The 24,369-nt window shown below is 45.8% G+C and overlaps 1 protein-coding gene across 2 annotated transcripts in view; it reads left to right on the forward strand.

The window, feature by feature from the left end:
• Window positions 1–24,015, forward strand: part of LOC147706471 (solute carrier family 2, facilitated glucose transporter member 3-like) — a 39,322-nt gene extending 15,307 nt beyond the window's left edge. Inside the window, exons 3-10 of one of the 2 annotated variants that reach the window (XM_086932980.1) lie at window positions 9,301–9,461; window positions 9,560–9,800; window positions 13,755–13,917; window positions 19,506–19,693; window positions 20,190–20,294; window positions 20,521–20,622; window positions 21,054–21,257; window positions 23,423–24,015. In XM_086932980.1, the coding sequence (XP_086789106.1) occupies window positions 9,301–9,461; window positions 9,560–9,800; window positions 13,755–13,917; window positions 19,506–19,693; window positions 20,190–20,294; window positions 20,521–20,622; window positions 21,054–21,257; window positions 23,423–23,659 (1,401 nt within the window). In that variant the 3' untranslated portion in view covers window positions 23,660–24,015. The remainder of the gene's footprint in view (window positions 1–9,300; window positions 9,462–9,559; window positions 9,801–13,754; window positions 13,918–19,505; window positions 19,694–20,189; window positions 20,295–20,520; window positions 20,623–21,053; window positions 21,258–23,422) is intronic. The other variant, XM_086932981.1, reaches the window with a different exon arrangement.
• The last annotated feature ends 354 nt before the right edge of the window (window positions 24,016–24,369 follow it).

Genomic DNA, 24,369 nt, shown 5'->3' on the forward strand with positions numbered 1-24,369 from the left:
AATGCATGCTCACTATACAAAACAAAAAGAAATCAAAAAAACTTTAGATCTTTCCTTGACTCAGCCAGTGGTGATCTGTGAACACCACTTACAGCCCCTCCATGCCCACGCCTATTGAATTTGATGACTCATCCACGAAAGCAGAAGAATTTGCACAGGTCTTCGATTCCAGAATAAAGTCACTTTGTGTCGAGAGAACCATACTGACCAGACCACTATGTTCTGATCCAAGAACACTTTGCATCTATTTAGCACAATTCGGGAGTAAGACTTACATAAGAGTATCCCGAATACAAAACCTTCAAACCACCTTGTGAACCCTATGCCAGTTAACGTTGCCAAACACATTTACACATGCCTGCTCAGATACTGAATTAAATTGGTAAATCTCTCACTCAGCCAGGGAAAATTTCAGGATTGCCTCAAGACTAGACAAGTTACCGCACTACTTAAAAAAAAATCTGCAGATGTGAATGACCTCAACAATTTTTTCCCCGTCACCAATCTCCATTTCATTGCAAAAGTCACCAAAAGACGTGTAGCGGATCAACTCACTCAACAACAATGAATACAAATCTAATTTCAATAAAGGCGGTAGCACTGAAACTAGACTGCTTCAGGTGGTCAATGATGCACTTCAAGTCCTAGATTCAGCAAACTTTGGCCTCTTCATCCTTATTGGTCTATCTGCAGCCTTTGATATAGTAAACCACTTTATTCTTCTTGAAATACTCAAAAATCAAATGAGCATTAATGATGTTGTCCTTAAATGATTTGAGTCATTCCTAATGAAAAGGTCACAGCGGATACGAATTGCTGGCAGTTTCTCAACACCAATGGCTATGGATCAAAGGGTCCCCCCAGGATCTATCCTTGCTCCAAACTTGCGCAAACTTTATATCAACTTTCAATTGCAAATCAATATCATGGCCAGAAATGCACAATTTTTGTTGTGTGTTATCTGGGGAATTCATTGCTACATGTTAGCGCAAGACCTGAAAACTCTTGTTCAATCATTAGTGCTTTCGAATATCAACTACTGTAATTCTCAATTGAATGGTCTCTTCAAGACCCATCTCACTCCTCTTAAATCAAGCACCCTTCATCTATGAGGCCAAAAGGAATAACCACATATCACCAATGCTTCCTACTCGCCGCTGCCTGTCCTATGAAGCCAGGGTTATATACAAGATGGATTTTATCACTAATAAGGCTCGACACACATCCACTCAACAATACGTGGTGGACAAACTTAAGCAATCTAGGAACACCAGGTCATCGGAAAATGCAAAATCTCTTCTGCTAGAACCTGTTAGAACCTCCAACCTTTACAAATTAATGACTCATGGCACAATACTTCTCAGGAAGCACAAACAGAATATGGAACAGTTCACTTTCAAACCCACATACCACCACTTTGAAGCTTATATTCAAATCAGATCTGAAAGCCCTTCTCCTGCCAAAACATTTTAGCTAACCCCTCCCCGTCCCCCACTTTTGGTGTAGTCCCAGCAATAACCATTGCCATAAAATCTACGGCACTGCTCTTTTTTTATGTCACTCCATCCTGAATAAAGAAGCACACAACAACGCAAATTTTAACACTGCTGCAACATATACTATACTCCACTGCTTAAGGCTTTTTAATGTGCATATGTCTTTGGATAATATAATTCAACGCCCTCTAAATAATCATCTCTTATACTCTAATGTAATTTTATACCATATGTAATTGATCCATGCATATTGTAAAGTGCTGTAGCACCTTTGGGCAATACCTCCACTCCATCAAAATGCACACAAAAAAGCAGTAGTCTTGACCAGCAGCAGCATCTCCCCAGCCATTCAATCAATGAATCCATCAAACAACCAAACAATCAGGGTTCTTGTAGAGCGTGGCTAATCACCCCTTAGGGTCACAAGGAGCTAGGAGAGGGGAGGATCTGCGGGTCAGTTGAAGAGCCTGGTCTTGAAGTGCTTCCTGAATTGAGGCAGTGAAGGTGATTGCCTGAGATGCAGAGACAGGGAGTTCCATGTCTGTGCAGCGAGGTAGGAGAAGGATCTTCCTTCAGCCGTGGTCCTGCAAGTTCGTGAAATGGTGGCCAGGGCCAAATGGGCTGAGCGGAGATGTCTGGTCGCTGTGTAGAAGGAGAAGCAGTGATTGAGGTATTCAGGACTGGTGTTGTGGAAGGCTTTGTAGGCATGCATGAGGAGGTTAAAAGTGATTATTTTGTTGATCGGGAGCCAGCAGAGGTCTCTCAGGTGACTGAAGATGTGACTGTGGCGGGGGGTGTCCAGGATAAGTCTGGCGGAGGCATTCTGAATGGGCTACAATTTCTTTTGGAGTTTTTGGGTGGTGCCGGTGTAGAGTGTGTTGCTGTAGTCGAGCTTGCTGCTGGCGAGCACCTGGGTGACCATTCTCTCCTGGATTCGGTTGGGATCCATTTGAAAATCTTCCAAAGCAAGCGGAGCATGTGGAAACAGGAGGATGATCTGTAATTGATTTGGTGGTTCATAAAGAGCAAGCAGTCAAGGATAATGCCAAGGTTGTGTGCATGGTCGGTGGGTATGGGGTGTTCCGAGCACTGCTAGCCACCAGGAGTCATCCCATGCAGGGAAAGGGAGCCCGGGATGAGGACTTAGGTCTTGTCGGAGTTGAGTTTGAGGCAGCTCTCCTTCATCCAGGACGCTACTGCAGTCATCCCATCACAGAAGTTGCTCTTAGCGGCTCTGGGTTCTTCGTTGAGGGAGGGAATCAGCTGGGTGTTGTCAGCGTAGGAGACGATGATGAGTCTGTGTTTTCTGATGATGGCTGCCTGTGTGGCCATGTAGATGTTGAAGAGGGTAGGGCTCAGAGAGGAGCCCTGTGGAACTCCACAACTAATCTCTGTAGGCTCTGAGGAGACGGTGCGAGCCAATCCACTCTAAAGCTTTGCCGCGGATGCCGGCGTCGTGAAGTCCTGAGGGGGTGTTGGGAGATAGTGTTGAAGGTGGCAGAGAGGTCCAGGAGAATGAGGGTTGCAGTTTCACCTCAGTCAAGGAGGGCGCGGATGTCGTCATTTGAGGCAAGGAGTGCAGTCTTTGGAATGTGGTTGCTCCTGAAGTCAGATTGGGAGGGGTCCCCGGCACTGTTCCCTCTAGGGCGCGCCGCGCGCACCTCCTCACGCCAGCGCACACCACTTCGCGTGGAGCGTGCACACAGGACATTGCGCCAGAGAGTCGCGCCGCCAGCTGCTTAAAAGAAGCGAGCGGCGCTAACATGAGGCACGTGAGGAGTGCAGGTAAAGAGGTGGGAGAGATGGTGGGGCTTGTGGGAGCGAGGGGCAGACTGTGGCCTTTTGTTTAAGTATTGCTGTTAATCGGAGCCCCTTCACGGGCTCTAATAAACAGCAATACTTAAACAAAAGACCACAGTCTGCCCGCGCTTTACTAACAAAAGCGTAGTTAATTTCCAAACACAGCGCCGTACTTTAGCACACACTTTGTTTGGAAACTGTCTCTACGCTTTTGATAGTAAAGCGCGGGGCAGACTGTGGCCTTTTGTTTAAGTATTGCTGTTAATCGAGCCCGTAAAGGGGCTCCGATTAACAGCAATACTTAAACAAAAGGCCACAGTGGGCAGTCAGGAAGGTGGGCCGCAGGGGGCACAGCGGCTGGGGAAACGAGCGGAACAGAAGGCAAAAGGGGCACAAAAACGAGTGGAACAGAGGGCAGAAGGGCACAAAAACGAGTGGGACAGAGGGCAGAAGGGCACAAAAACGAGTGGGACAGAGGGCAGAAGGGCACAAAAACAAGTGGGACAGATTGCAGAAGGGCACAAAAACGAGTGGGACAGAAGGCAGAAGGACACAAAAACGAGTGGGACAGATGGCAGAAGAGCACAAAAACGAGTGGAACAGAGGGCAGAAAGGCACAAAAATGAGTGGGACAGAGGGCAGACGGGCACAAAAACGAGTGGAACAGAGGGCAGAGGGGCACAAAAACGAGTGGGACAGAGGGCAGAGAGCACAAAAATGAGTGGGACAGAGGTCGAACAGCACAAAAACGAGTGGGACAGAGGGCAGAAGGGCACAAAATCGAGTGTAACAGAGGGCAGAATGGCACAAAAAACTAAAGGCACAGAGGCAAAATACAGAATACAGAAATATAGGGGCAGCTAAGAACAGAAGGCAGAATGGGCAGCAGTCACAGACACAGCAATGAAAATACACTCAATACAATACATTTGCAAACTGCCCTTAAGACACTTATTGTGGCGCTGTATGTGTGAAAATGCACCATCTTTTCACTTTTTAAGTAAACGTTTTGAGCGCCATGTGGCGCCGCAGACACGCGCTGTTTGGTTCCTGGTGCACATAGCCATGGTTGCAGCGCACAGAGACCCTCCACTGCTGCACACAGAGGAAAAAATTTGAGGGAACATTGGTCCCGGGTCTGGTTTGTTTTGAAGAATTCTGTGAATTGTGTGTTGATGGCCTTCTCGATGACTTTGACTGAGAGGGTGAGCAGAGAGATGTGTTTGTAGTTCTTGTGGTCCGTCGGGCGACAGAGGAATCTTCAGCAGGGGGTTGATCTCTGTATGTTTCCAGTCTTCAGGGAAGGTGGCGGATTTGATGGAGCAGTTTATAGGGCAGCAAAGTTCAGGGGCGATCGCAGTGCCAGCTTAGTTGAAAATGTGGTGGGGTTTGGGTCCGAGGGTGAGCCATTCCAACACTGACACTTATAGGCAGATCTTAATTGGCAAGCACAACTTCAGGCCTATCCTGCAGCACTCTCTGTTATGTCAGCACTTAGTGTAAAAAGAACAGATGATGGTCGGAATGCTGAACAAATCAAACATTCTCCTCAAATCACAGATCTGAGTTTAATCCATTGTTTTATTGCTTACCAAACAACCCCAGTTTGGACTCCGCCATAAGCAAATCAGTCATGACCCCGCTCCTCATGGGAACAGTCCAGCCCGAAATGCCAGGCCAGGTCCTCCCTATACTGGAAACAAGCATCCTGGGACCAGTTTTGTGGTCTTTTTGCATATGTTAGCACTTAGAGCCAAACACAGCCCTGCAAAACAAAGCATCCCAGTCCTCTCCTGCAACAACACTGCTATTCCAGCACTAAGACTGATACACAGTTCCACCAACGCACCTGAGTCCTTGTCTGCAGACTTCTGTTATTACAACAGTCTTGAGCTGCAGCCCCCTCTCCTCTTCCTAGGGTGACCATCCATCTGTTTTTTACATGGAAGTCCGAAAATCAAACCTAATGTCCGTTGTCTGTAATTAATGAATTAACAAATGGCGCATGTGCTTACTCTTAGGCTTGCTTCTGTAGCAGTCTTGTCGGGAGACTGCCCTCTTACTGAACTAGATTGAGCTCTGCCGCTGCCAGTGGTGGCTGGGTATTCAAGCAGGAGGGTTGGCGGGTGGGCTCGACACACGCACACAAATACACTCGCCCAACTACATGCACGCTCACTCACTCCCATGAATTCACAAGGGTGCACACATATAGCCATCTTTCACAAGCACGCGCACACACCCATTCACAGCATGAACTCTCAAATACACCTATACATATACATGCATGCATGTATGCACCAAACATTAAAAAACATAACACAGTTTACAGAGTCTCAGGGAGGGAAGCCCGGGTGGTTTCAGAAGGGTTGGGATTGCTACCTCTAAGGTAAGCCAATTAGAGGAGGCGGCAGCACCTACCCTCGTCACAGAGTATGATTGGGTAAGTGAGACTGCTGACTACACCCTACTCTGTGATGAGACCTCAGTCTTAGAAACTTACTCCGGCCACTTCATGGCTTAAAACTGAAGTGCCTAGATCCAAGGCTATGATTGTCACGAGGGGGATGGCCTTAAGGCACCTTTCCAGGCTGCAAAGGTCACACTCACAGGGCTTTAACATCTTCAATAAAACCTTGATCCAAAATGAGCGCTTTCATTCATCAAAATTCCCAAGTTAATCAATCTTTATGTAGCTCAATTCACAAAAAGTCCATAGGCAATTTTATATGTAACCAATTAATGAATTTTATTTCGCAATGTTCTCTTCATAACTCCAGATCACACCATAATTATCAATGTCAGACAACATGTTTCATCCATTAGGGACATCATCAGGGCTGTTATTAAAGAAGCAATACATACATGAGTGATCCCCTTTTTTTTATTTTTATACATTTGTCAGTAAAACCATCTATCATACAATGTACAATACATAGTAAACGCTAACACATAAAAAGCTAAACAATAGTCCCTGCCTATATCCAATCTCCTTTCTCCACAACATATAAATAGTAGCCTTGTGAGAGTGCTTTGAAGTGTGAAACCAGCGCACATCCTGAACCTTAACACCTATACTCATCTTTAGGTTCAAAATCATTGTTGCAGTGTCATTCCTGCGTTACCGCACCCTTAAAATCCTTCCTCTTCCTTCATTTATTTTTGTATTTGGTTTCTTTTTTACACCACATCCACCCAAAACTACCCAAATTTAAAGAGTCTCCATGTGACCAACCTCAACCAAAACTTATTATGACCATGTATTTAAAAAAGTACCTTAACACATTATTATTCGCAGTTAGCTTCTAACAGGATACCCCTCTTGGCAGCATCCGTCTGTCCTTTCAATTGCATGTGTGATCTGGCCGAAACGGGAAAATGGTATAACTGTCAGTCTAATGATGAGGGTGTCCCTCAATGCACTTTATCCCAATCACTCTTCATTACTGTCACCACCCTTGTTTAGAAAAAGTAAGAGGCATAAAAATATTCCAAAAGCCTTCCATCATATTCTATTAATGAAGCGAGACCTGCCCCGCTCAATTCTTGGCAAGCACTCCTTCCCCCTCTGCGGGCCATGACTCAATCCTATATCAAAACTAACCTTTCAGTTACTCTGTTCAATTCAAAATGAAGTCGTTCTGGTAGGTGCAATCCTTCCCGCCAACTACTTTCACCACAAACTTGTCCTCTATTCGTACATTTACTCCTTCAATCAGGAGAGTGGATTTTCAAGCCTCCATTACGCTAATCTCTGACTGCTCCCTCTCTGGTCCTCTCTGTGTGTTCAGCCAATCATCATACAGTGTCAGAAACTAAGTCAACTGCCAAATTGCCTGGCAATGGTCAGCTCAGGCAGCCAGCAGTCGCGGCAAGCATAGCTTGTGGGTGAGGGGCGGGTGCAGGGAGTCACGTCGGGAGGGGGCTCTTGGGGAGGTTGCGCTGGGGTTTTTTATTTAAAAATGAAAAAATATATATAATTTAAACTTAGCTATCCACCTGCCGGGCCCAGCGTATTCTCTGCTCCTGCTCTCCTGCCTACGGCAGGAAGCAGGCAGCCAGGCTCCCTCCTCCTTTAAGCCAATCACAACACAGCAAGCAGCGTTGTGATTGGTCGGGACGGCGCCCAGCCAGGCGCTTATGGGGAGGCCATGTTCTACATGTAGGCTGCTTGCATGGAGAAGGGCAGAGGGCAGAGTAAGCATGACTGGTTTGGGCGGCCCCAGAGGGCTGACCAAACGGTTGATGCGACCTCAGGCAGGAGTAAGCACACCTCTCCCCCCTGCTCGCAGACCAGCCCCACCCACACACCTGCAGCACAAACATTAAATGGTAATAACTGAAAGTTATTACCATTTTATGTTTCTGCTTCTCGCACTGCGAGAAAGCAGTGTTGCAACGCTCCTCCGCCCTAGTGAAGGAGCTGCCCCTGGCAGCCAGGCACCTGCACATTTAGCAGATGTCTAGCTCCTGGCTGCCTGGCATGAAAATAAAGAATGTCTTTCAGGCTGTGCTCCATCATAGTTGGCCATAATGTTTGACTGTGCCCTGGTCTCAAACGGATAGATGTCCGCATTTGAGGCTTGATCTTTTAGGCAGTAGATGTCACTTAAAACTTTGAAAAATCATTTCTCTGGTTTTACTGATTGGATTTTTGACATTTGGGTGTCAAAGAATTGATTACATTTTACACTGTTTTTCTAAATTGATGTGGGATTTATCTTGTATGGTGTTATCAATTTTTTTACTGTTCGAGTGCTGCATAAATACTTTACACATTGCCTCTAAGTTAAGCCTGACAGCTTTTGTGCAAAGCACACAGAGTTAAGCACAGGTTAATTTAATGACAAAGATTGTGGTTGTTGCTTGAGAAGGGTTCACACCACCTCAACCAACAACCCCATTTCTCACAATCACTCTTCTGACCTGCAGCTCCCTAGCCTTTCCAGTACAAGAACCCACATGGAGAGTACCATCTTCCTTTTTCCTTTGACTTATCCTAAGGGACATATCTAGATTTCAGAATAAAAGCTGGTGTATATTACCCATAGTGTGCAGCAAGAGGCCTGCGGCACCTTACCCTTGAGACCCGTGAAATCTGGAATGTATGTGGAGTTAGCTGTCTTCCCATCAGAGAGGATACAGCCGTACAGTGGAGACAGGACTGTTTCTTTTGGGTGGAACCAAGACTGATTGTCATATGGTTGATCCATACCTATAAAGTACTGTGAACAAAAGAGATGGAATGGAAGGTTTCTAGAACAACTAGCAATGGGTAAGGTTCATTCAAACCAACACATTTTGTTTTTCTCATTGAGCTGTACTGGTATGGCCAGAAAGTGGGTCCCATGCTTGGATGTATGACGTTACAACGCATGCTTTTACAACGCATGCCTTTACAATGCGGTTTTTACAACGCATGCCTTTACAACGCATAGTGCTTTGGGGCGCTGGATAGTGAATAGTTTAATTTACTTTTCCAACTCCAGTCCCCGTGGATAGTAGAGAAGGTGTTGGATAGTACATTAAACCTATTCCCTATCCTAGAGCGACCCCAGCGCAATGCGTTGTAATGGTTTGCGTTGTAAAAGTTGCATCGTAATGGTAGTGCGTTGTAAAAGTTTTGTTGTAAAGGTTGTTTACCCCCATGCTTGCTAAACCAGACGGACAGAAAGTGCACCTCACCGATGAAACCCATAATTTTGACACAAGTCTGGACATTTTGATTTTCTAAGAAAGTTCACCTTTCCTGTTCTGCATCCTCTCCCACTGTTTCAGTACTAGGACATTCACTCAGGTGTTCATCGTGCACCCTTATTGTAATCAATTGTCTGGACCCTATCCCTAGAATCCTCTTTCAGCCCACGTCTTCCATCATAGTTCTGACCTGGAGCACACAGCTACTCATTCAGTACTAAGACCCAGACACACCACTGGAACTCCACAGCATCTTGTTTCTGGGACATGGTGCTCCTAACTCCTGTGCATTGTTCCCTCTCTTCAGATCATTGAGACATTTTACAATGAGACGTACATGGCCCGGTACCACAAATGGATAGACGCCAACTTCCTGACCTCTCTCTGGTCGGTCTCGGTTTCTATCTTTTCAATTGGTGGAATGGTAGGATCCTTCTCTGTGGGGCTATTTGTCAACCGCCTTGGCAGGTGAGTGACTGATGGTTGAGTTGTGCTGATGTATATGTTCTTCAAGCTCTCTCCCATGGTACTAGTGTTCATACTTTCTCTTTATTCTCCCCTGGCAGGAGGAACTCGATGCTCTTGGCCAACATCTTGCCCATTGTTGGTGGGGCACTGATGGGCTTCTCCAAACTGGCCCGCGCCTATGAAATGTTCATCGTTGGGCGCTTCATCGTTGGTGTTTACAGCGGACTCAGCACAGGCTTTGTACCCATGTACATTGGAGAGATTGCACCCACCAGCCTTCGTGGTGCCCTAGGGACTCTCCACCAGCTGGGCATCGTGGTGGGCATCTTGATTGCGCAGGTGAGAGAGCAGGCTTGGTGTTTATGGAAGAGGGAAGTTTTTTATAGCAAAGTAGGAGAAATAAATGTAAGGCAGATTATTTGCATCAGTGGGCAAAATGGAGCCTTGGTTGGAAGTAGAGGTCTCAGCAATGGTTAGTGGGGCAGGGGGTGGTGTGCTTGGATGGGGTTTCTGGGTGCATGTTTAAGGGAACTCCAGGATGAGAAGTCAGAAGCTAAATTAGTGATACCTTTGGTTCCCACAGGCCCCTCTGGATCTGAGAATCACTGCAGGCCGCGTGCCTTTGTTGCAGTAGCAGTAGGATCCCCAAGGGCCTTCAATATACACATTCCTGTTGCATATTTGCATTGAGGCTGTGCTTCATTGCAACATCTCCTTGATAGTTCTGTGATTCCAAGACCAGCAATTAAATTAAATTGTATTCAGAATTTAGCAATAGTCAGTGTCACTTGCAGGCCCCTACATACACCACTGTCCATCCAAATAGGTCCGGCGAGACATTTGGCCACTCCTGCATTGACAAAGTCAATCAATGCTGGTATTCTGGGGGTCACCCTTCCCTTCATCTAATAATGTCTCAGGCACAATTCCTCCTGGGCAAAGTTAGTGCCTGAGGGTCCTCTCCATGGGTTACAGGAAACGGGGACTCATAAAACCCAGATATGTCAAATATATGGTGGACTGGGTGGTCTCTCATCTCTTGTTATATTATTCCAGCTGCTTTTGTCTCTGATGCTCTTATCAGCCAGCTTTTGCAACTACCCTGCTTCACGGCGCTTCCTCACCCTTTGAGGATTCTACTCAGACATTACGCTTGATTATAACCAAAAAGAACAAATGAGGAACGAAATCCTGAACAATGTCAAACATTCACCCCAGTACAGAGGTCTGGGCCTAAATCCATCATTCTCTTGCTCACCATGCCATTCCAGTTCAAACCCAGCCATATGCAAATCAGTCTTGACCCTGTTCCCCATGGGAAGAGTCCAGCCCGAACTGCCTGGCCAGGTCCTCGCTGGACCGGAAACAAGTATCCTGGGACAGGTTTTGGGGTATAACCCCTCATCAGCCAGGATAGCTGGACTCCGGTGGTATGATGAGTACGGAACCATCTACCACCCCTGAACCCTAAGAAACCCTTTCCTCCTTTACCTCTGCCCACCCCTGAACCCTAAGAAACCCTTTCCTCCTTTACCTCTGCCCACCCCTGAACCCTAAGAAACCCTTTCCTCCTTTACCTCTGCCCATCCATGAACCCTAAGAAACCCTTTCCTCCTTTACCTCTGCCCACCCCTGAACCCTAAGAAACCCTTTCCTCCTTTACCTCTGCCCATCCATGAACCCTAAAACCACCCATACTGCTATTTTAAGGTAAAGAATGCTGAGGTAAGGGTACAAACCTACCAGCATGACTTCCCTGTGTGGTACTTCCCTGTGTGGTAAAGACTGCAGGGTAAAGGTCATCTGGGGTAAAGACTGCTGTGTGAAGGTTACCCACCTTCTTGCACATGTCCAAAACAAATGTTCCCTCTCATTTACACAGCTACAAAAGGCACACAATCTGTGCATTGTGCTTACCAGGCACTAAGGGCCCGATTCACAGAACTACCTTAAGACAAAATCCTAAACTTACTACCATTTTGGTATTCACAGAAGGCACTTACTCATTTCGGTATTCACAGAAGTTAGGAGTCATAACTTTAGGACTCCTAAATGCGTTCTGTAAATATCAAAAGTCTTAAAATTGGGATTTTTCTCATTTTCGTAATATTAAAGTTAGAAAAATCCCAATTTTAAGAATTTCGTTATTCACAGAAGGCATTTAGGAGTCTTAAAGTTAGGGTTCCTAACTTCTGTGAATACCGAAATGAGTAAGTGTCTTCTGTGAATACCAAAATGAGTAAGTGCCTTCTGTGAATACCAAAATGAGTAAGTGCCTTCTGTGCCTTCTGTGAATACCAAAATGAGTAAGTGCCTTCTGTGCCTTCTGTGAATACCAAAATGAGTAAGTGCCTTCTGTGAATACCAAAATGAGTAAGTGCCTTCTGTGCCTTCTGTGAATACCAAAATGAGTAAGTGCCTTCTGTGAATACCAAAATGAGTAAGTGCCTTCTGTGCCTTCTGTGAATACCAAAATGAGTAAGTGCCTTCTGTGAATACCAAAATGAGTAAGTGCCTTCTGTGCCTTCTGTGAATACCAAAATGAGTAAGTGCCTTCTGTGAATACCAAAATGAGTAAGTGCCTTCTGTGCCTTCTGTGAATACCAAAATGGTAGTAAGTTTAGGAGTTTGTCTTAAGTTAGTTCTGTGAATCGGGCCCCATGTCTCTGGAGACTGCACTTGAGAATGTAAGGAGAAGACTGCACATCCTGCAGCAGTAGTATGAGGGATGCTGGCTGACACTGACTGTAGAAGAGCCCATGGTAGTGTTGCCCTGTGGTGTAGGCTGAAGGATGGCATCTTCACATGGGTTTATTGAATGAGTTTGGAGCCCAGAATGTGTTCCTAAGGGCTGAGATGCCAGGGACCTTGCCAGTTTTAGGAAAAAAGAGATGGGGGACTGCCATTTACCAGGATATGGTAATAATTTATTGTACAGCATTATACAATTAATTACAGTACATACATAAAATATATGCAGGTTTTAAAAGGAAAAAGCTTACACGTTTCTCTTTAGGTAACCTTGGTATGTAAATAAGAGAGTTCACTAGTGTTAATAAAAAAGGTTAACTTTACATCAGTCATGGGTTATTTGTAAAGACTCTCGACCAGTTCAAAATGTTTCACAACTATAGTCCCCTCGTTTCTGTTATTTCCGGCAAACCTTTACGCACGCACAGCGCCTAGACGCCCTCGGGCATATGTGCGCTATTTACATTTTAAAATCAAATCGAATAAAAGATTGTATCGACCTCTGCGGAGGCATGACGCGCCAAGGGGTGGAGCGTGAAGAAATCATCTAGGTATGGAAAACATTTCTGTAGACTTGTATGGGAAACACACCGATCTGAGATGGAGCACGAGACCCAGGCGTGTGCAGGGAAGAGGTCAGTGGGTAAGTACACCTGCTGCAGAGATAAGCCTGTAACCGGGAGACGGGGTACCAGTCTCCGTGATGTTGAACCAGCCATTCGCTCTTTCAAGGGCGATAATGTGCAAACTGAGAGCGCGGCTCGTGCCAAATATGAAAGCGTTTGGATTATCAAAACCCAGCCAATGATAACAGTATATTTACCTTACTCTCTCTCTCTTTCTCTCGCTCTCTTCCTCTCTCTCTCCTCTTTTTCTCTGGTTTATCGTCCTTCCTTCTCTCTCCCTCACTTCCATCCTCCCTCCCTCTCTCCTTCTCTTGGCCTTTGCCCTAACTTCCTCCCTGTTTCTTTTGCCCATTCCTCACTCCTTCGTTTAACGTATCCCCTTCCTTTCCCATCCATTCTCCTCCCTTCCCCTCCTCTCCCCTTCCCTTCCCTTCCCACTCCTCGTCCCTCTCCTCTCCCTTCCCTTCCCTTCCCTTCCCTTCCCTTCTCTTCTCTTCTCTTCTCTTCTCTTCTCTTCTCTTCTCTTCTCTTCTCTTCTCTTCTCTTCTCTTCTCTTCTCTTCTCTTCTCCTCAACCCTCCCCTTCCCTTTTCTTTTCTTTTCTTTTCTTTTCTTTTCTTTTCTTTTCTTTTCTTTTCTTTTCTTCTCTTCTCTTCTCTTCTCTTCTCTTCTCTTCTCTTCTCTTCTCTTCTCCTCAACCCTCCCCTTCCCTTCCCTCCTCTCCTTTCCTCTCCTCTCCTCTCCTCTCCTCTCCTCTCCTCTCCTCTCCTCTCCTCTCCTCTCCTCTCCTCTCCTCTCTTCTCTTCTCTTCTCTTCTCTTCTCTTCTCTCCTCTCCTCTCCTCTCCTCTCCTCTCCTCTCCCTTCCCTTCCCTTCCCTTCCCTTCCCTTTTCTTCTCTTCTCCCGTCCTCTCCACAGGTCTTCGGTCTGGATGTCATCATGGGCTCTGAGCGCCTCTGGCCCGTTCTTGTGGCCCTCACTGTCTTTCTGGCCTTCATACAGATCGCTCTGCTGCCCTTCTGCCCGGAGAGCCCTCGGTTCCTGCTCATCATCAAGAAGGAGGAGGAGCGTGCACAGGCCAGTACGTGAGGTTTTTTACGCTCTTTCTATGAGCATTGCCCGTCATTAAAAGATGTGGCAGGTAGAATGGAGCACACAGCCGAAGACCATAAGGACAAACTGCTCCTTGCCATGGCAGGGCAGTTTCATCGAAATGGGGAAACTTTGAAATAATGGCCAAACAAAATAGGACCTCTGTAGCTTGACACAACTGTGCAACATATAGACTCCGCTACGTCTGACAAGTGCCAAGAGATTAATAAGTGTGTGGCATCAGATGGGTGGTGGAAGACTATACTGAGTGGCAGGGTTTGGGACAGCTACAGACTAGTATCATGAGATCGTTGTAAGTGCTGGGGCACTGGACTGCTGTCAGGAAAATATTCCAGGTGGTTTACGTCCTGACCACCGTCAGAAGATGATTGAAGGTTGAGGAGCTCTGGACCATGGTCCAGGGATCATTGAAGGTTGAGGCTCTGGACCACGGTCAGAAGATCATTGAAGGTTGAGGAGCTCTGGACCATGGTCAGGAGATCATTGAAAGTTGAGGAGCTCTGGACCATGGTCAGGAGATCATTGAAGGTTGAGGATCTCTGGACCACGGTCGGGAGATCATTGAAAGTTGAGGAGCTCTGGACCATGGTCAGGAGATCATTGAAGGTAGAGGAGCTCTGGACCACGATCGGGAGATCATTGAAGGTGGAGGAGCTCTGGACCACGATCGGGAGATCATTGAAGGTTGAGGAGCTCTGGACCACGGTCAGGAGATCATTGAACATTGTGGAGCTCTGGACCACGGTCAGGAGATCATTGGAGGTTGAGGAGCTCTGGACCACAGTCAGGAGATAATTGAAGGTTGAGGAGCTCTGGACCATGGTCAGGAAATCATTGATGGTGGAGGAGCTCTGGACCACAATTGGGAGATCATGGAAGGTTAAGGAGCTCTGGACCACGGTCAGGAGATCATTGAACGTTGTGGAGCTCTGGACCATGGGCAGCAGATAATTGAAGGTGGAGGAGCTCTGGACCATGGTCAGAAGATCATTGAAGGTGGAGGAGCTTGGGACCACAGTCAGGAGATCATTGTAGGTTTAGGAGCTCTGGACCACGATCAGGAGATCATTGAAGGTTGAGGAGCTCTGGACCACGGTCCGGAGATCATTGAAGGTTGTGGAGCTCTGGACCATGGTCAGGAGATCATTGAAGGTTGAAAGTGGAGGAGATCTGGACCATGGACTGGAGATCATTGGAGGTGGAGGAGCTCTGGACCATGGTCCAGAGATCATTGAAGGTGGAGGAGCTCTGGACCATGGTCAGGAGATCCTTGAAGGTTGAGGAGCTCTGGACCATGGTCTGGAGATCATTGAAAGTGGTGGAGCTCTAGACCACCATCAGAAGGTCATTGAAGGTTGAAGAGCTATGGACCACCATCAGAAGATCATTGAAGGTTGAGGAGCTCTGGACCATGGTCAGGAGATCATTGAAAGTTGAGGAGCTCTGGACCATGGTCAGGAGATCATTGAAGGTTGAGGAGCTCTGGACCATGGTCAGGAGATCCTTGAAGGTTGAGGAGCTCTGGACCATGGTCGGAAGATCATTGAAAGTTTAGGAGCGCTGGACCATGGCAAGGAGATCATTGAAAGTAGAGGAGCTCTGGACAACGATCGGGAGATCATTGAAGATTGAGGAGCTCTGGACCATGGTAAGGAGATCATTGAACATTGTGGAGCTCTGGACCATGGGCAGCAGATCATTGAAGGTGGAGGAGCTCTGGACCACAGTCAGGAGATCATTGAAGGTGGAGGAGCTCTGGACCACGATCAGGAGATCATTGAAGGTTGAGGAGCTCTGGACCACGGTCCGGAGATCATTGAAGGTTGTGGAGCTCTGGACCATGGTCAGGAGATCATTGAAGGTTGAGGAGCTCTGGACCACGGTCAGGAGATCATTGAAGGTTGTGGAGCTCTGGACCATGGTCAGGAGGTCCTTGAGGGTTGAGGAGCTCTGGACCTGTCCTGTCCTGAACCCCCCCTAGCCCTCTTAAACAACTCTCTGACTACTGGGGAGGTTCCTGGATCCTTCAAACAGGCCGAGGTGGTTGCCATTTTGAAAAAACCTTCGGCAGACCCTTCCATCATGAGCAACTATCGCCCAATTTCCCTCCTCCCTTTCCTCAGTAAATTTTTGGAGTCGCATGTCACTCAAATTCTCAGCACCTTTGTGGAAGACTCGTGTGTCTTGGACCCCCAGCAGGCTGGGTTTAGACCTGCTCACTCCACAGAAGCAGTTATCCTTTCTGTGATGGAGGAATTGCGCAGGGGGGCCGACGCTAACACCTGTCAGGCCCTGGTCCTCCTGGACCTGTCGGCCGCCTTTGACACGGTCGACCATGATATCTTGGTCGACCGTGTCAGAGAGGCTGGCATCCAGGGCGCCGCCCTGGACTGGGTTCGGTCTTTCTTGACTCAACGCCATCAAGCAGTCAGGCTGTCCCAGTTCTCCGCTACTCAGGTCGAGCTGACCTGCGGTGTCCCACAGGGCTCTTCCTTATCCCCCCTCCTTTTTAATTTGTATCTGGCCCCGTTAATACGTTCCCTCCGTAGGTTTAATGTCACCGCGTTCAATTACGCGGATGACATCCAACTGGTTTTTACTATCGACTCCTCTGATGAATCTATCACCACTTTCCAAAACACGCTCTGCTTCATCAGTAATTGGATGAGCTCAAACCACCTGAAGCTCAACCCCGACAAGACCGAGCTGGTTCTTGTCGGGGGACCCTCCAATCCCTGGCACCCCTCTTTCTGGCCTGCAAGCCTAGGCAGTCCTCCCTGCCCTGTTAATTCAGCCAAAAGTCTGGGAGTCGTCATTAGCAGTGACCTCTCTATGACGCCCCAGATAAGCGCTGTAGTATCCTCAAGCCACTTCCAACTCAGGAAAATACGTAAAATCTCTCGCCTACTCACTACCGAGGCCCTCATTTTGGCCCTGCTTGCGTTAGTCATGTCTAGGCTTGACTACGCAAATGCACTATATGTAGGCATTCCTGCTTTTCAACTTAGGAGACTTCAGCTGATCCAAAATCAGGCCGCCCGCCTGATTTATCACCACCCTAGAGATCAACATGTTCGCCCCCTTTTAAAAAGTCTCCATTGGCTTCCGGTATCTGCCCGCTGCAAATTCAAGCTTGGCTGCATTATCTCAAAATCTCTTGCAGGTCACAGCCCCCTTTTTATTTCTTCCCTTCTTCACCCGTATGTTCCTCCTCGTACCCTTCGGTCATCTCAGATGGCCTTGTTATCAGTTCCCAGATTCAAGAGGAAGAAACATGGCGGCCTTAGGTTTTCATTTTTAGCCCCGTCCTTTTGGAATTCCCTACCCCTCCCTCTTAGGTTGTCTTCTCCTTACTCCAGGTTCAGATCCTCCCTTAAAACCTTCCTCTTCACTGAGTTTTACAATTAGCTGCTATCTCACGTTTCTCTTCCCTGCTCCCTCAGTAAAGCGCCAAGAAACCTAATGGTGTTAGTTGCGCTCAATAAGTTTATTTAACATAACATAACATAACCATGATCAGGATATCATTGAAGGATGTGGCGCTCTGGACCATGGTCAGGAGGTCCTTGAGGGTTGAGGAGCTCTGGACCATGATCAGGAGATCATTGAAGGATGTGGAGCTCTGGACAACTGTCAGCATATTATTAAAGGAGGTGGAGTTCTACACCACTGTGACAAGATTATTAACGGTGGTGAAGCTAAAGTCACTGTGGGGAGATTATAAAAGGTGGTAAAGCTCAAAGACATAGTGAAGAGGTTATTAAATGCGGAGGGGCTTAAGGTGGCTATCTGGAAATTATTGTGGGTGTTGAAGCTTCTGATACCCCTGGCATATTATTAATTATGGTGGGGAATCTGGAATGTGTTGGGAGTTTTTTGAGATAAGTGGCACTCTGTACAGCAGGTCGGGAGAGGTAGAATGGGGCAGCATGTGCCGTCGGATGGTGAGTCTTACCTGCATCATAAGATTATTGAAGCTGGCTGTATTCCTGACCCCTATCATGTGTTGCCTGAAGGTGAAAGGACTCTAAACCACAGCCACAAGAAAATGTTGGATCTCGAACGATGCTTAGGGCATTATTTAGGGTGGCAGGGCTCTGGATTGAGGTCATGAGATTATTGAAGGTGTCGGTGTTTCAGACCCCTGTATCAGACAACTATTGAAAATCGTATGGTTTTACTGAGGGGAGATTACTTTGGGGGGAGGTGCTTCAGAGACTTGTAAGGAGAGTACTATATGGTATTGGGTCCCTGGACTATTGTAAATATATTAAAGGTGGTGAGGTACAGCTGCTGTCAGGAGATTGTTGAAGGAGATGTGTCCTCTGACCACTATCATGAGATTATTCAATGTGGTGGGGAAGTATTAGAATCTCAGAAAAATATGTAGGAAGGTGGAGCTCCTCATAGTCAATGGTAGGATATTGTGGGTGGTAGTGTTTTATAGATTGACAGAGATTAAGGACGATGATGTACTGCTGAAGAAGGTGTAGTTATATTAACTTGCTTCTAGGTTAATAGGTGCATTAGGGCTTCTAATAATTATTGGTAAATATTGAAGATGTTGGGTCTCCTCTTAGTAGATGGTTGTTCTTCTTGTAGTTCCTGAGAGATTATGGAAGGTGGTGGAGTGCCTAATGTCTAATCAGAAATTTGTGGGTGGAAGGGCTTCAGGTGGCTTTCTGGACATTGTGAGTGGCCGAGCTTCAGAAACTGTTGGCAAAGTTTTCAAGATAGTGTGCCTTCTATTATTTATTTGGGGATAGTTGAGTGTGACTAGGTTTCTGTGGCCTCTTGTGAGATTTTTGAGGCTGGTGGTGTGTCAGACATTTATTTGGTGATTATTGAATGCAGAGGACTTCGGAGACCTTCTTGGAAATTTTTAGGGCGGCAGTATGTCTGAGACTTGATAGGACATTATTCAGTGTGTTGGAATTGAGGAGACTTGTTGGAAAAATATTAAGTGTGGTGGAGTAACCTAAACCTTTTTTGAGATTTTTGAATATGGTTGGGTTTCTCAGACCGAACAGTGGATAATTGAGTATGGTGGAATTTCTGAGAGCTATCTGGACATTGAGGCTATTGGGCGTTCCAACGACATTTCGAAGATAATTGCATCTGGGGGGGGGGGGGTGTGCAGTGGAATTTCAGATACATATTTGGAGATTAATAGTATTTCTTTGTATACTGAGTGGAAGACTATTGAGGATTGTGGGGCTTCTAATAGGGGTAGATGACTATGTAGTATGCCTGGGTCTGATGTATATTTGTATACATGTTAGGAGATTTTTTAAACTGTTCTGGCTTCAGGAAATTCTTAGTGAGTATTGGTGATGGTGGAGCATCTGTTGCTCTTAAAACAACATTGAGGGCACCTGGAATTCTAGTAGTCATTGGGATATTATTACGGGCAGTAGGACTTCTTATAATACCACACTGCATATGAACAGTTGACCGCGACACCCAAGACTGAGTCAGCAGGGAGGAAGTCGTTTATGCTCCTTGATATGAAAACCTCCATGTCAAATAATCTTGATTCTATCCTCTTGTCTGCAGTACTGCAAAAGCTTCGTAGCACAGACGATGTATCACAGGACATCAGGGAGATGAAGGAAGAGAGTGCCAAGATGTCACAGGAGAAGTCAGTGTCGATCATCCAGCTCTTTCGTGTGAGCAAGTACCGCCAACCCATCTTTATTGCCATCGTTTTGCAGCTTTCTCAGCAGCTGTCCGGCATCAATGCTGTAAGTCTTATCTAAATGTATCCACAGTATTGAAGAACCCTAAAGCTTCTTCCCTATTACAAGACGGAGGACCACCAGCAAAACCCAATTCTAATTATCCCAATAGCATGGTAAATAGTAGAGAATGCTACAGAAGCAGAGTGAGCTTTTGGGAAAACAACATACTGTGCACTTGTACTGGATGGGAAATTCATAGTTGACGGTCTATGGGTTTTAACCCCTGCATGTGTAAGATTGCCTTGTGTCAGTTCATGCTTATAATTCAGGCAGTGATAATGTTTTGTAGACAAATGGAGACTGAATGGCTAATGTTGCTATTAACCAGGATATGATGATGCACTTCCTGTGATGTTGTCACAGTTTCTCCCTTGAAATTAAACTAGTGGTGTGCATGATGGGCATGTTTCAAACTCTAAAAATCTATCCATTGACACAAGATGTAGATTTAGGTTTCCTTTTTTGGAGAAACCAGCACATCTTCTTTCTCTTCCCCAAGGTTTTCTACTATTCCACTATGATCTTCAAAGAAGCTGGTGTTGCCTACCCAGTGTACGCAACTATTGGTACTGGAATTGTCAATGTCGCTTTCACTGTTGTAACGGTAAGGCACATTTCAAAATCATTCATTAGCTATTCCATTGGCCAATGAAGCAGAAGAGCTTGCATATGGACATGATAAAAGAAGAAGAGATCCATGAGTTCACAAATTATTTTGTCAAACTTCAAACTTGTCTGCCATACCAAGACATGTAACCAACTTGCATTAGACTAGTGATTCATGATGTTCACCTTTTTGTCTTCTTTCTGACTATCTTTTCACATTGCAGGTATTTCTCATGGAGCGAGCAGGACGCCGTGCCCTTCACTTGACAGGACTTGGTGGGATGTTCTTCTGTGCCCTCCTGATGACCATCACACTCAAACTCAAAGTGAGTCCTCCTTAACCCACCTCCACGACCTACTCGACGCACATACAGTGGAAGGCAAGGCTGGGGAAAGCGATATGCATGAATGACCCGAGGAAGCAGATAACATTAGCTGCACAGCATCATATGCAATAATTAATGGACAAGATCTGAGTTTAGAGTATAAAGACCTGACCATAGAATCAATTATGTTAGTGTTGATACACATAGGGTTCAAGGGAAACATATACAGGGCTATGGCTGTACAAAGGTAGTTAGTGGTGGGTCACCTGGGGATAGGTCATCATTCACTTGAGATTGATGTGATACAGTGGGCTTTAGTGGTCATCAGGAGGTGTGCCTGTGTGGTCGCCTGTTGTTCATAAACTGTATCCTGCTTCCCTCCACGTTGAATTATTCAAATGCCCTGTTGTTGTTCTCAATTCTTTCAATAGGAGACCATCTTCCAGATGAGTTATGTCTGCATTGTGGCAGTATTTGGCTTTGTGGCCTTCTTTGAGGTTGGACCTGGCGCGATCCCCTGGTTCATTGTGGCAGAACTCTTCAGCCAAGGTCCACGGCCAGCTGCAATGGCTGTTTCTGGATGTTGCAACTGGACAGCCAACTTCCTTGTGAGCATGCTCTTTCAGTATGCAGCGGTAAGATTGCAAAAAATTAAGATGAGCCTTCCCTTTCTCTGAGTGTGTGTTTCTGGGTGCCTTAAGCTTGTATAACGGAGGGCATCTAAGCTCTGTGTCACTCTTAGTATTGCCCAAGAGGCCTGGGTTAGGTCATCATGTCTTCTATGAGCGTGGACCTTATGAACACTGGGTGTGCTTAATCTGTGGTCAGTATGAGTGCATCCCATGGGTTCTGGGAAAGTCCAGCTTGAGGCCAGTGTAATTGCAGTTAATGAGTACCTTCATGTTGATCTACTTGGAGCCCATACTTACTAAAAGGCGAGGTGAATATTAGTGGTTTGCAACCCTTCAGTACTGGGAGACGCAAGTTTTTCCAGACCCTGCAGATCTGTAAATGTAAATTTATACTTGTATAGCGCACTACTCACCCGCAAGGGTCTCAAGGTGCTTGTACGAATACCGCTGTGGAACCCATCCTGGCTTTCCCTGTGAGGCGTCCACTCCTTGGCAGCCCCAAGGTGGAGGCCAGGCATCCTTAGCGTTGTGGGGGCCATTGTGGAGATTAAGCAAGCTATTGCCCAGAGTTGCAGAGTGGGACTCCATGATTGGAATAGGCACCGAGGCGAGAATTATCAGGTCCGTGGAATTTTGAGACCAAGATCTGCCGAGGCGGGGAATTGAACCCTGGTCCCGGGCTAGACCTCTGCATCAGGGTCTGCCGCTCTAACCATTAAACCACACTCTGTGGAAACTTAGATGAGGTGATAGTGACAAATAACTTCAAATAGTCTATAAAGTTGCATTATGCGTCCCCTTACATTGTGATTCATGTTGAGAAACGTTTGTAAAACAACTAAGGAGGTTTCTCTGAAGTTGCTATTATCACGACTATGGAGCTCTGATATTTGGAGGGCGAGGCCAATCCCTTCTTATCCACCTTAGGAGTCTGCCTACCCCTCTGTTGGGTAACAAAGGTGGTAAAGAGGACCCAGTTTTAGGGGAAAATGGGATTAGGTGAGAGAAGGAGAGACATTCCTGCAGGTGGGTTGAGAGAATGCCTGGATTGGATGACACACAGCTCAAGGCCCCCAATCCAAATTGATAGCAGACTGAGTATCAACTTATGGGTGACAGGACATATGTTAGTGAAAGAAATATACCAAATGGAAATGGATAGCATATACTCAGAGCACGCACATATGGATTTACCTGATGCAGCCAGTAGATAAGCTGGAACTAGTTCCCCCAACATACAGGGAGCTCCATGCAGGAACTGAACAAGGATGGAAAGTTGTTGCAGCACCATGAAGAAGAGAGCCTCATGGAGGGAAGAAAACTAACATGCAAAGGTAACAATGCAGGTAATGGTAAGTCACAGGCCAGGAAAACACATGGGCACTGAAGGAACTGGATAAGGAGCGAACAATAAAAGTGTTGGAGTGGAATAGTCAAGTGCAAATTTTAACGAGGTGCAGAGAGAATCAAAGCCACTGATGTTGCTAGACAACTTGACCCTGTACTTGTAAGTTCCTACATAATGTCTGCCACTAACAACTCTTTATTCTCCATTGGCCTGTTTTCCACCTTCTCCCTATTTTCTGTCACCTTGGCCTTGTATGCCCTAATCCTCTAGGTGACATGACAACCATTTGCAGCATGGAGGACCACACCACTTGCTAGGTCTCTTTAGAAAATCTTCAGAGCTGCAGTGACTGATGTGTGCTCCTTGGTTTAAAATGTAATATTTGTGGGTCAATATTAAGCTACCTTCAGAGATTTCTCCAAGATGACCATGAGTGTCTGTAACATTAGCATTAGTTGTGAATAGGGTTAGGTTGATGCCAGATCATATACTTTGTGTGTGCCTCTTAATTGGGATGTACTAAGGCAAAGTGATGAGGATCTGCTAGTTTCTGTCCTGTGGGGCCATCTACAGTCAGCTGGCACATGGTTGCCCATAGTTTGGTAACATTAGTGATGGATAGAACTATAATATTTCCTCTGGTGGTGAATCTCCCAATGTTTTTCAAGCTGCCATGAGTATTCCCCTATGCTCAATAATACCACTGGGAAAGAATCTGTTTGGTATCTTTGGTGGAGGACTATCATAAAACTGACATATCCACTCTCACTTTGCAAACATGCTAACATACTTTCAACTTCTTCTCTTTAATAACACCCAGGTGTACTGTGGTCCTTATGTCTTCATCATCTTCGCTGCATTTCTTCTCATCTTCTTCCTCTACACCTTCTTCCAAGTCCCTGAGACCAAGGGACGGACATTTGAAGAAATTTCCCGGGACTTTGAAAAATGCCCAGCGGAACAAACTGTGGAGAAAGGTCCCAGTGTGGAGTTGACCAACATTAATGGATCATCTCCCACAGCAAACGGGGAGCCACCCTGTCCTCCTCTGGTGTGAGAAGACGCACTTCTCACCATCACCTCACTGCGCTCTCTAGAAGAAGCCCCAGAGACTTGCTTCAATGGCTGGAACTTGTTTGAGTTAAGAATGTTATCACAATGACTTCTCATGGAAAAAGTGCATGCCAACGTTTAGAGGAATATAGATTACCCGGATTGATCCTTTATTTTAGAACAAATTCTCAATGCCCAAAGCAACACAAAAGAAATTCTCCTATTATTGAGAGTTGCCCATAGTTTCTCACATCTTTCTCTAGTCTGATCCCCTCAATGACTTTAAGAAGATAAATATGATCCTAGCAGACAGACAAAGAATACCAACATCAGGAACTCATTTTTATTTTTGAAGAATTTTTAAGAATAAGAACAGTATTCCAAGAATATTGATTACCTTCTTCCTGGGCAGATTCTTGTTGGCATGTCTAAAATGAATTTTAACTGACATAATGAGCAAATGGAGATCAAGTCCGACATTGTTGAATGGATCTATCCACACTTCTATAAATTAAAATACCAGCAGACAAGAGATTTTGAAACCTGGAGAAAAACAGAAATGAAAATTAAAAAAAATATTTTTGTCTACTATCTGCACTGAAACGGAGCAGCAAGAAAAAAAGTCTCAAATTGATTTTTTAAAAATATTTATTTTTCTTATTATGTTTCTTGAATACTTTTGGTGCCCATAACCAGACTTCCTTACTTTATCAC

This window comes from Lissotriton vulgaris, chromosome 7, assembly GCF_964263255.1.
Source record: "Lissotriton vulgaris chromosome 7, aLisVul1.2, whole genome shotgun sequence".
NCBI lineage: Eukaryota > Metazoa > Chordata > Amphibia > Caudata > Salamandridae > Lissotriton > Lissotriton vulgaris.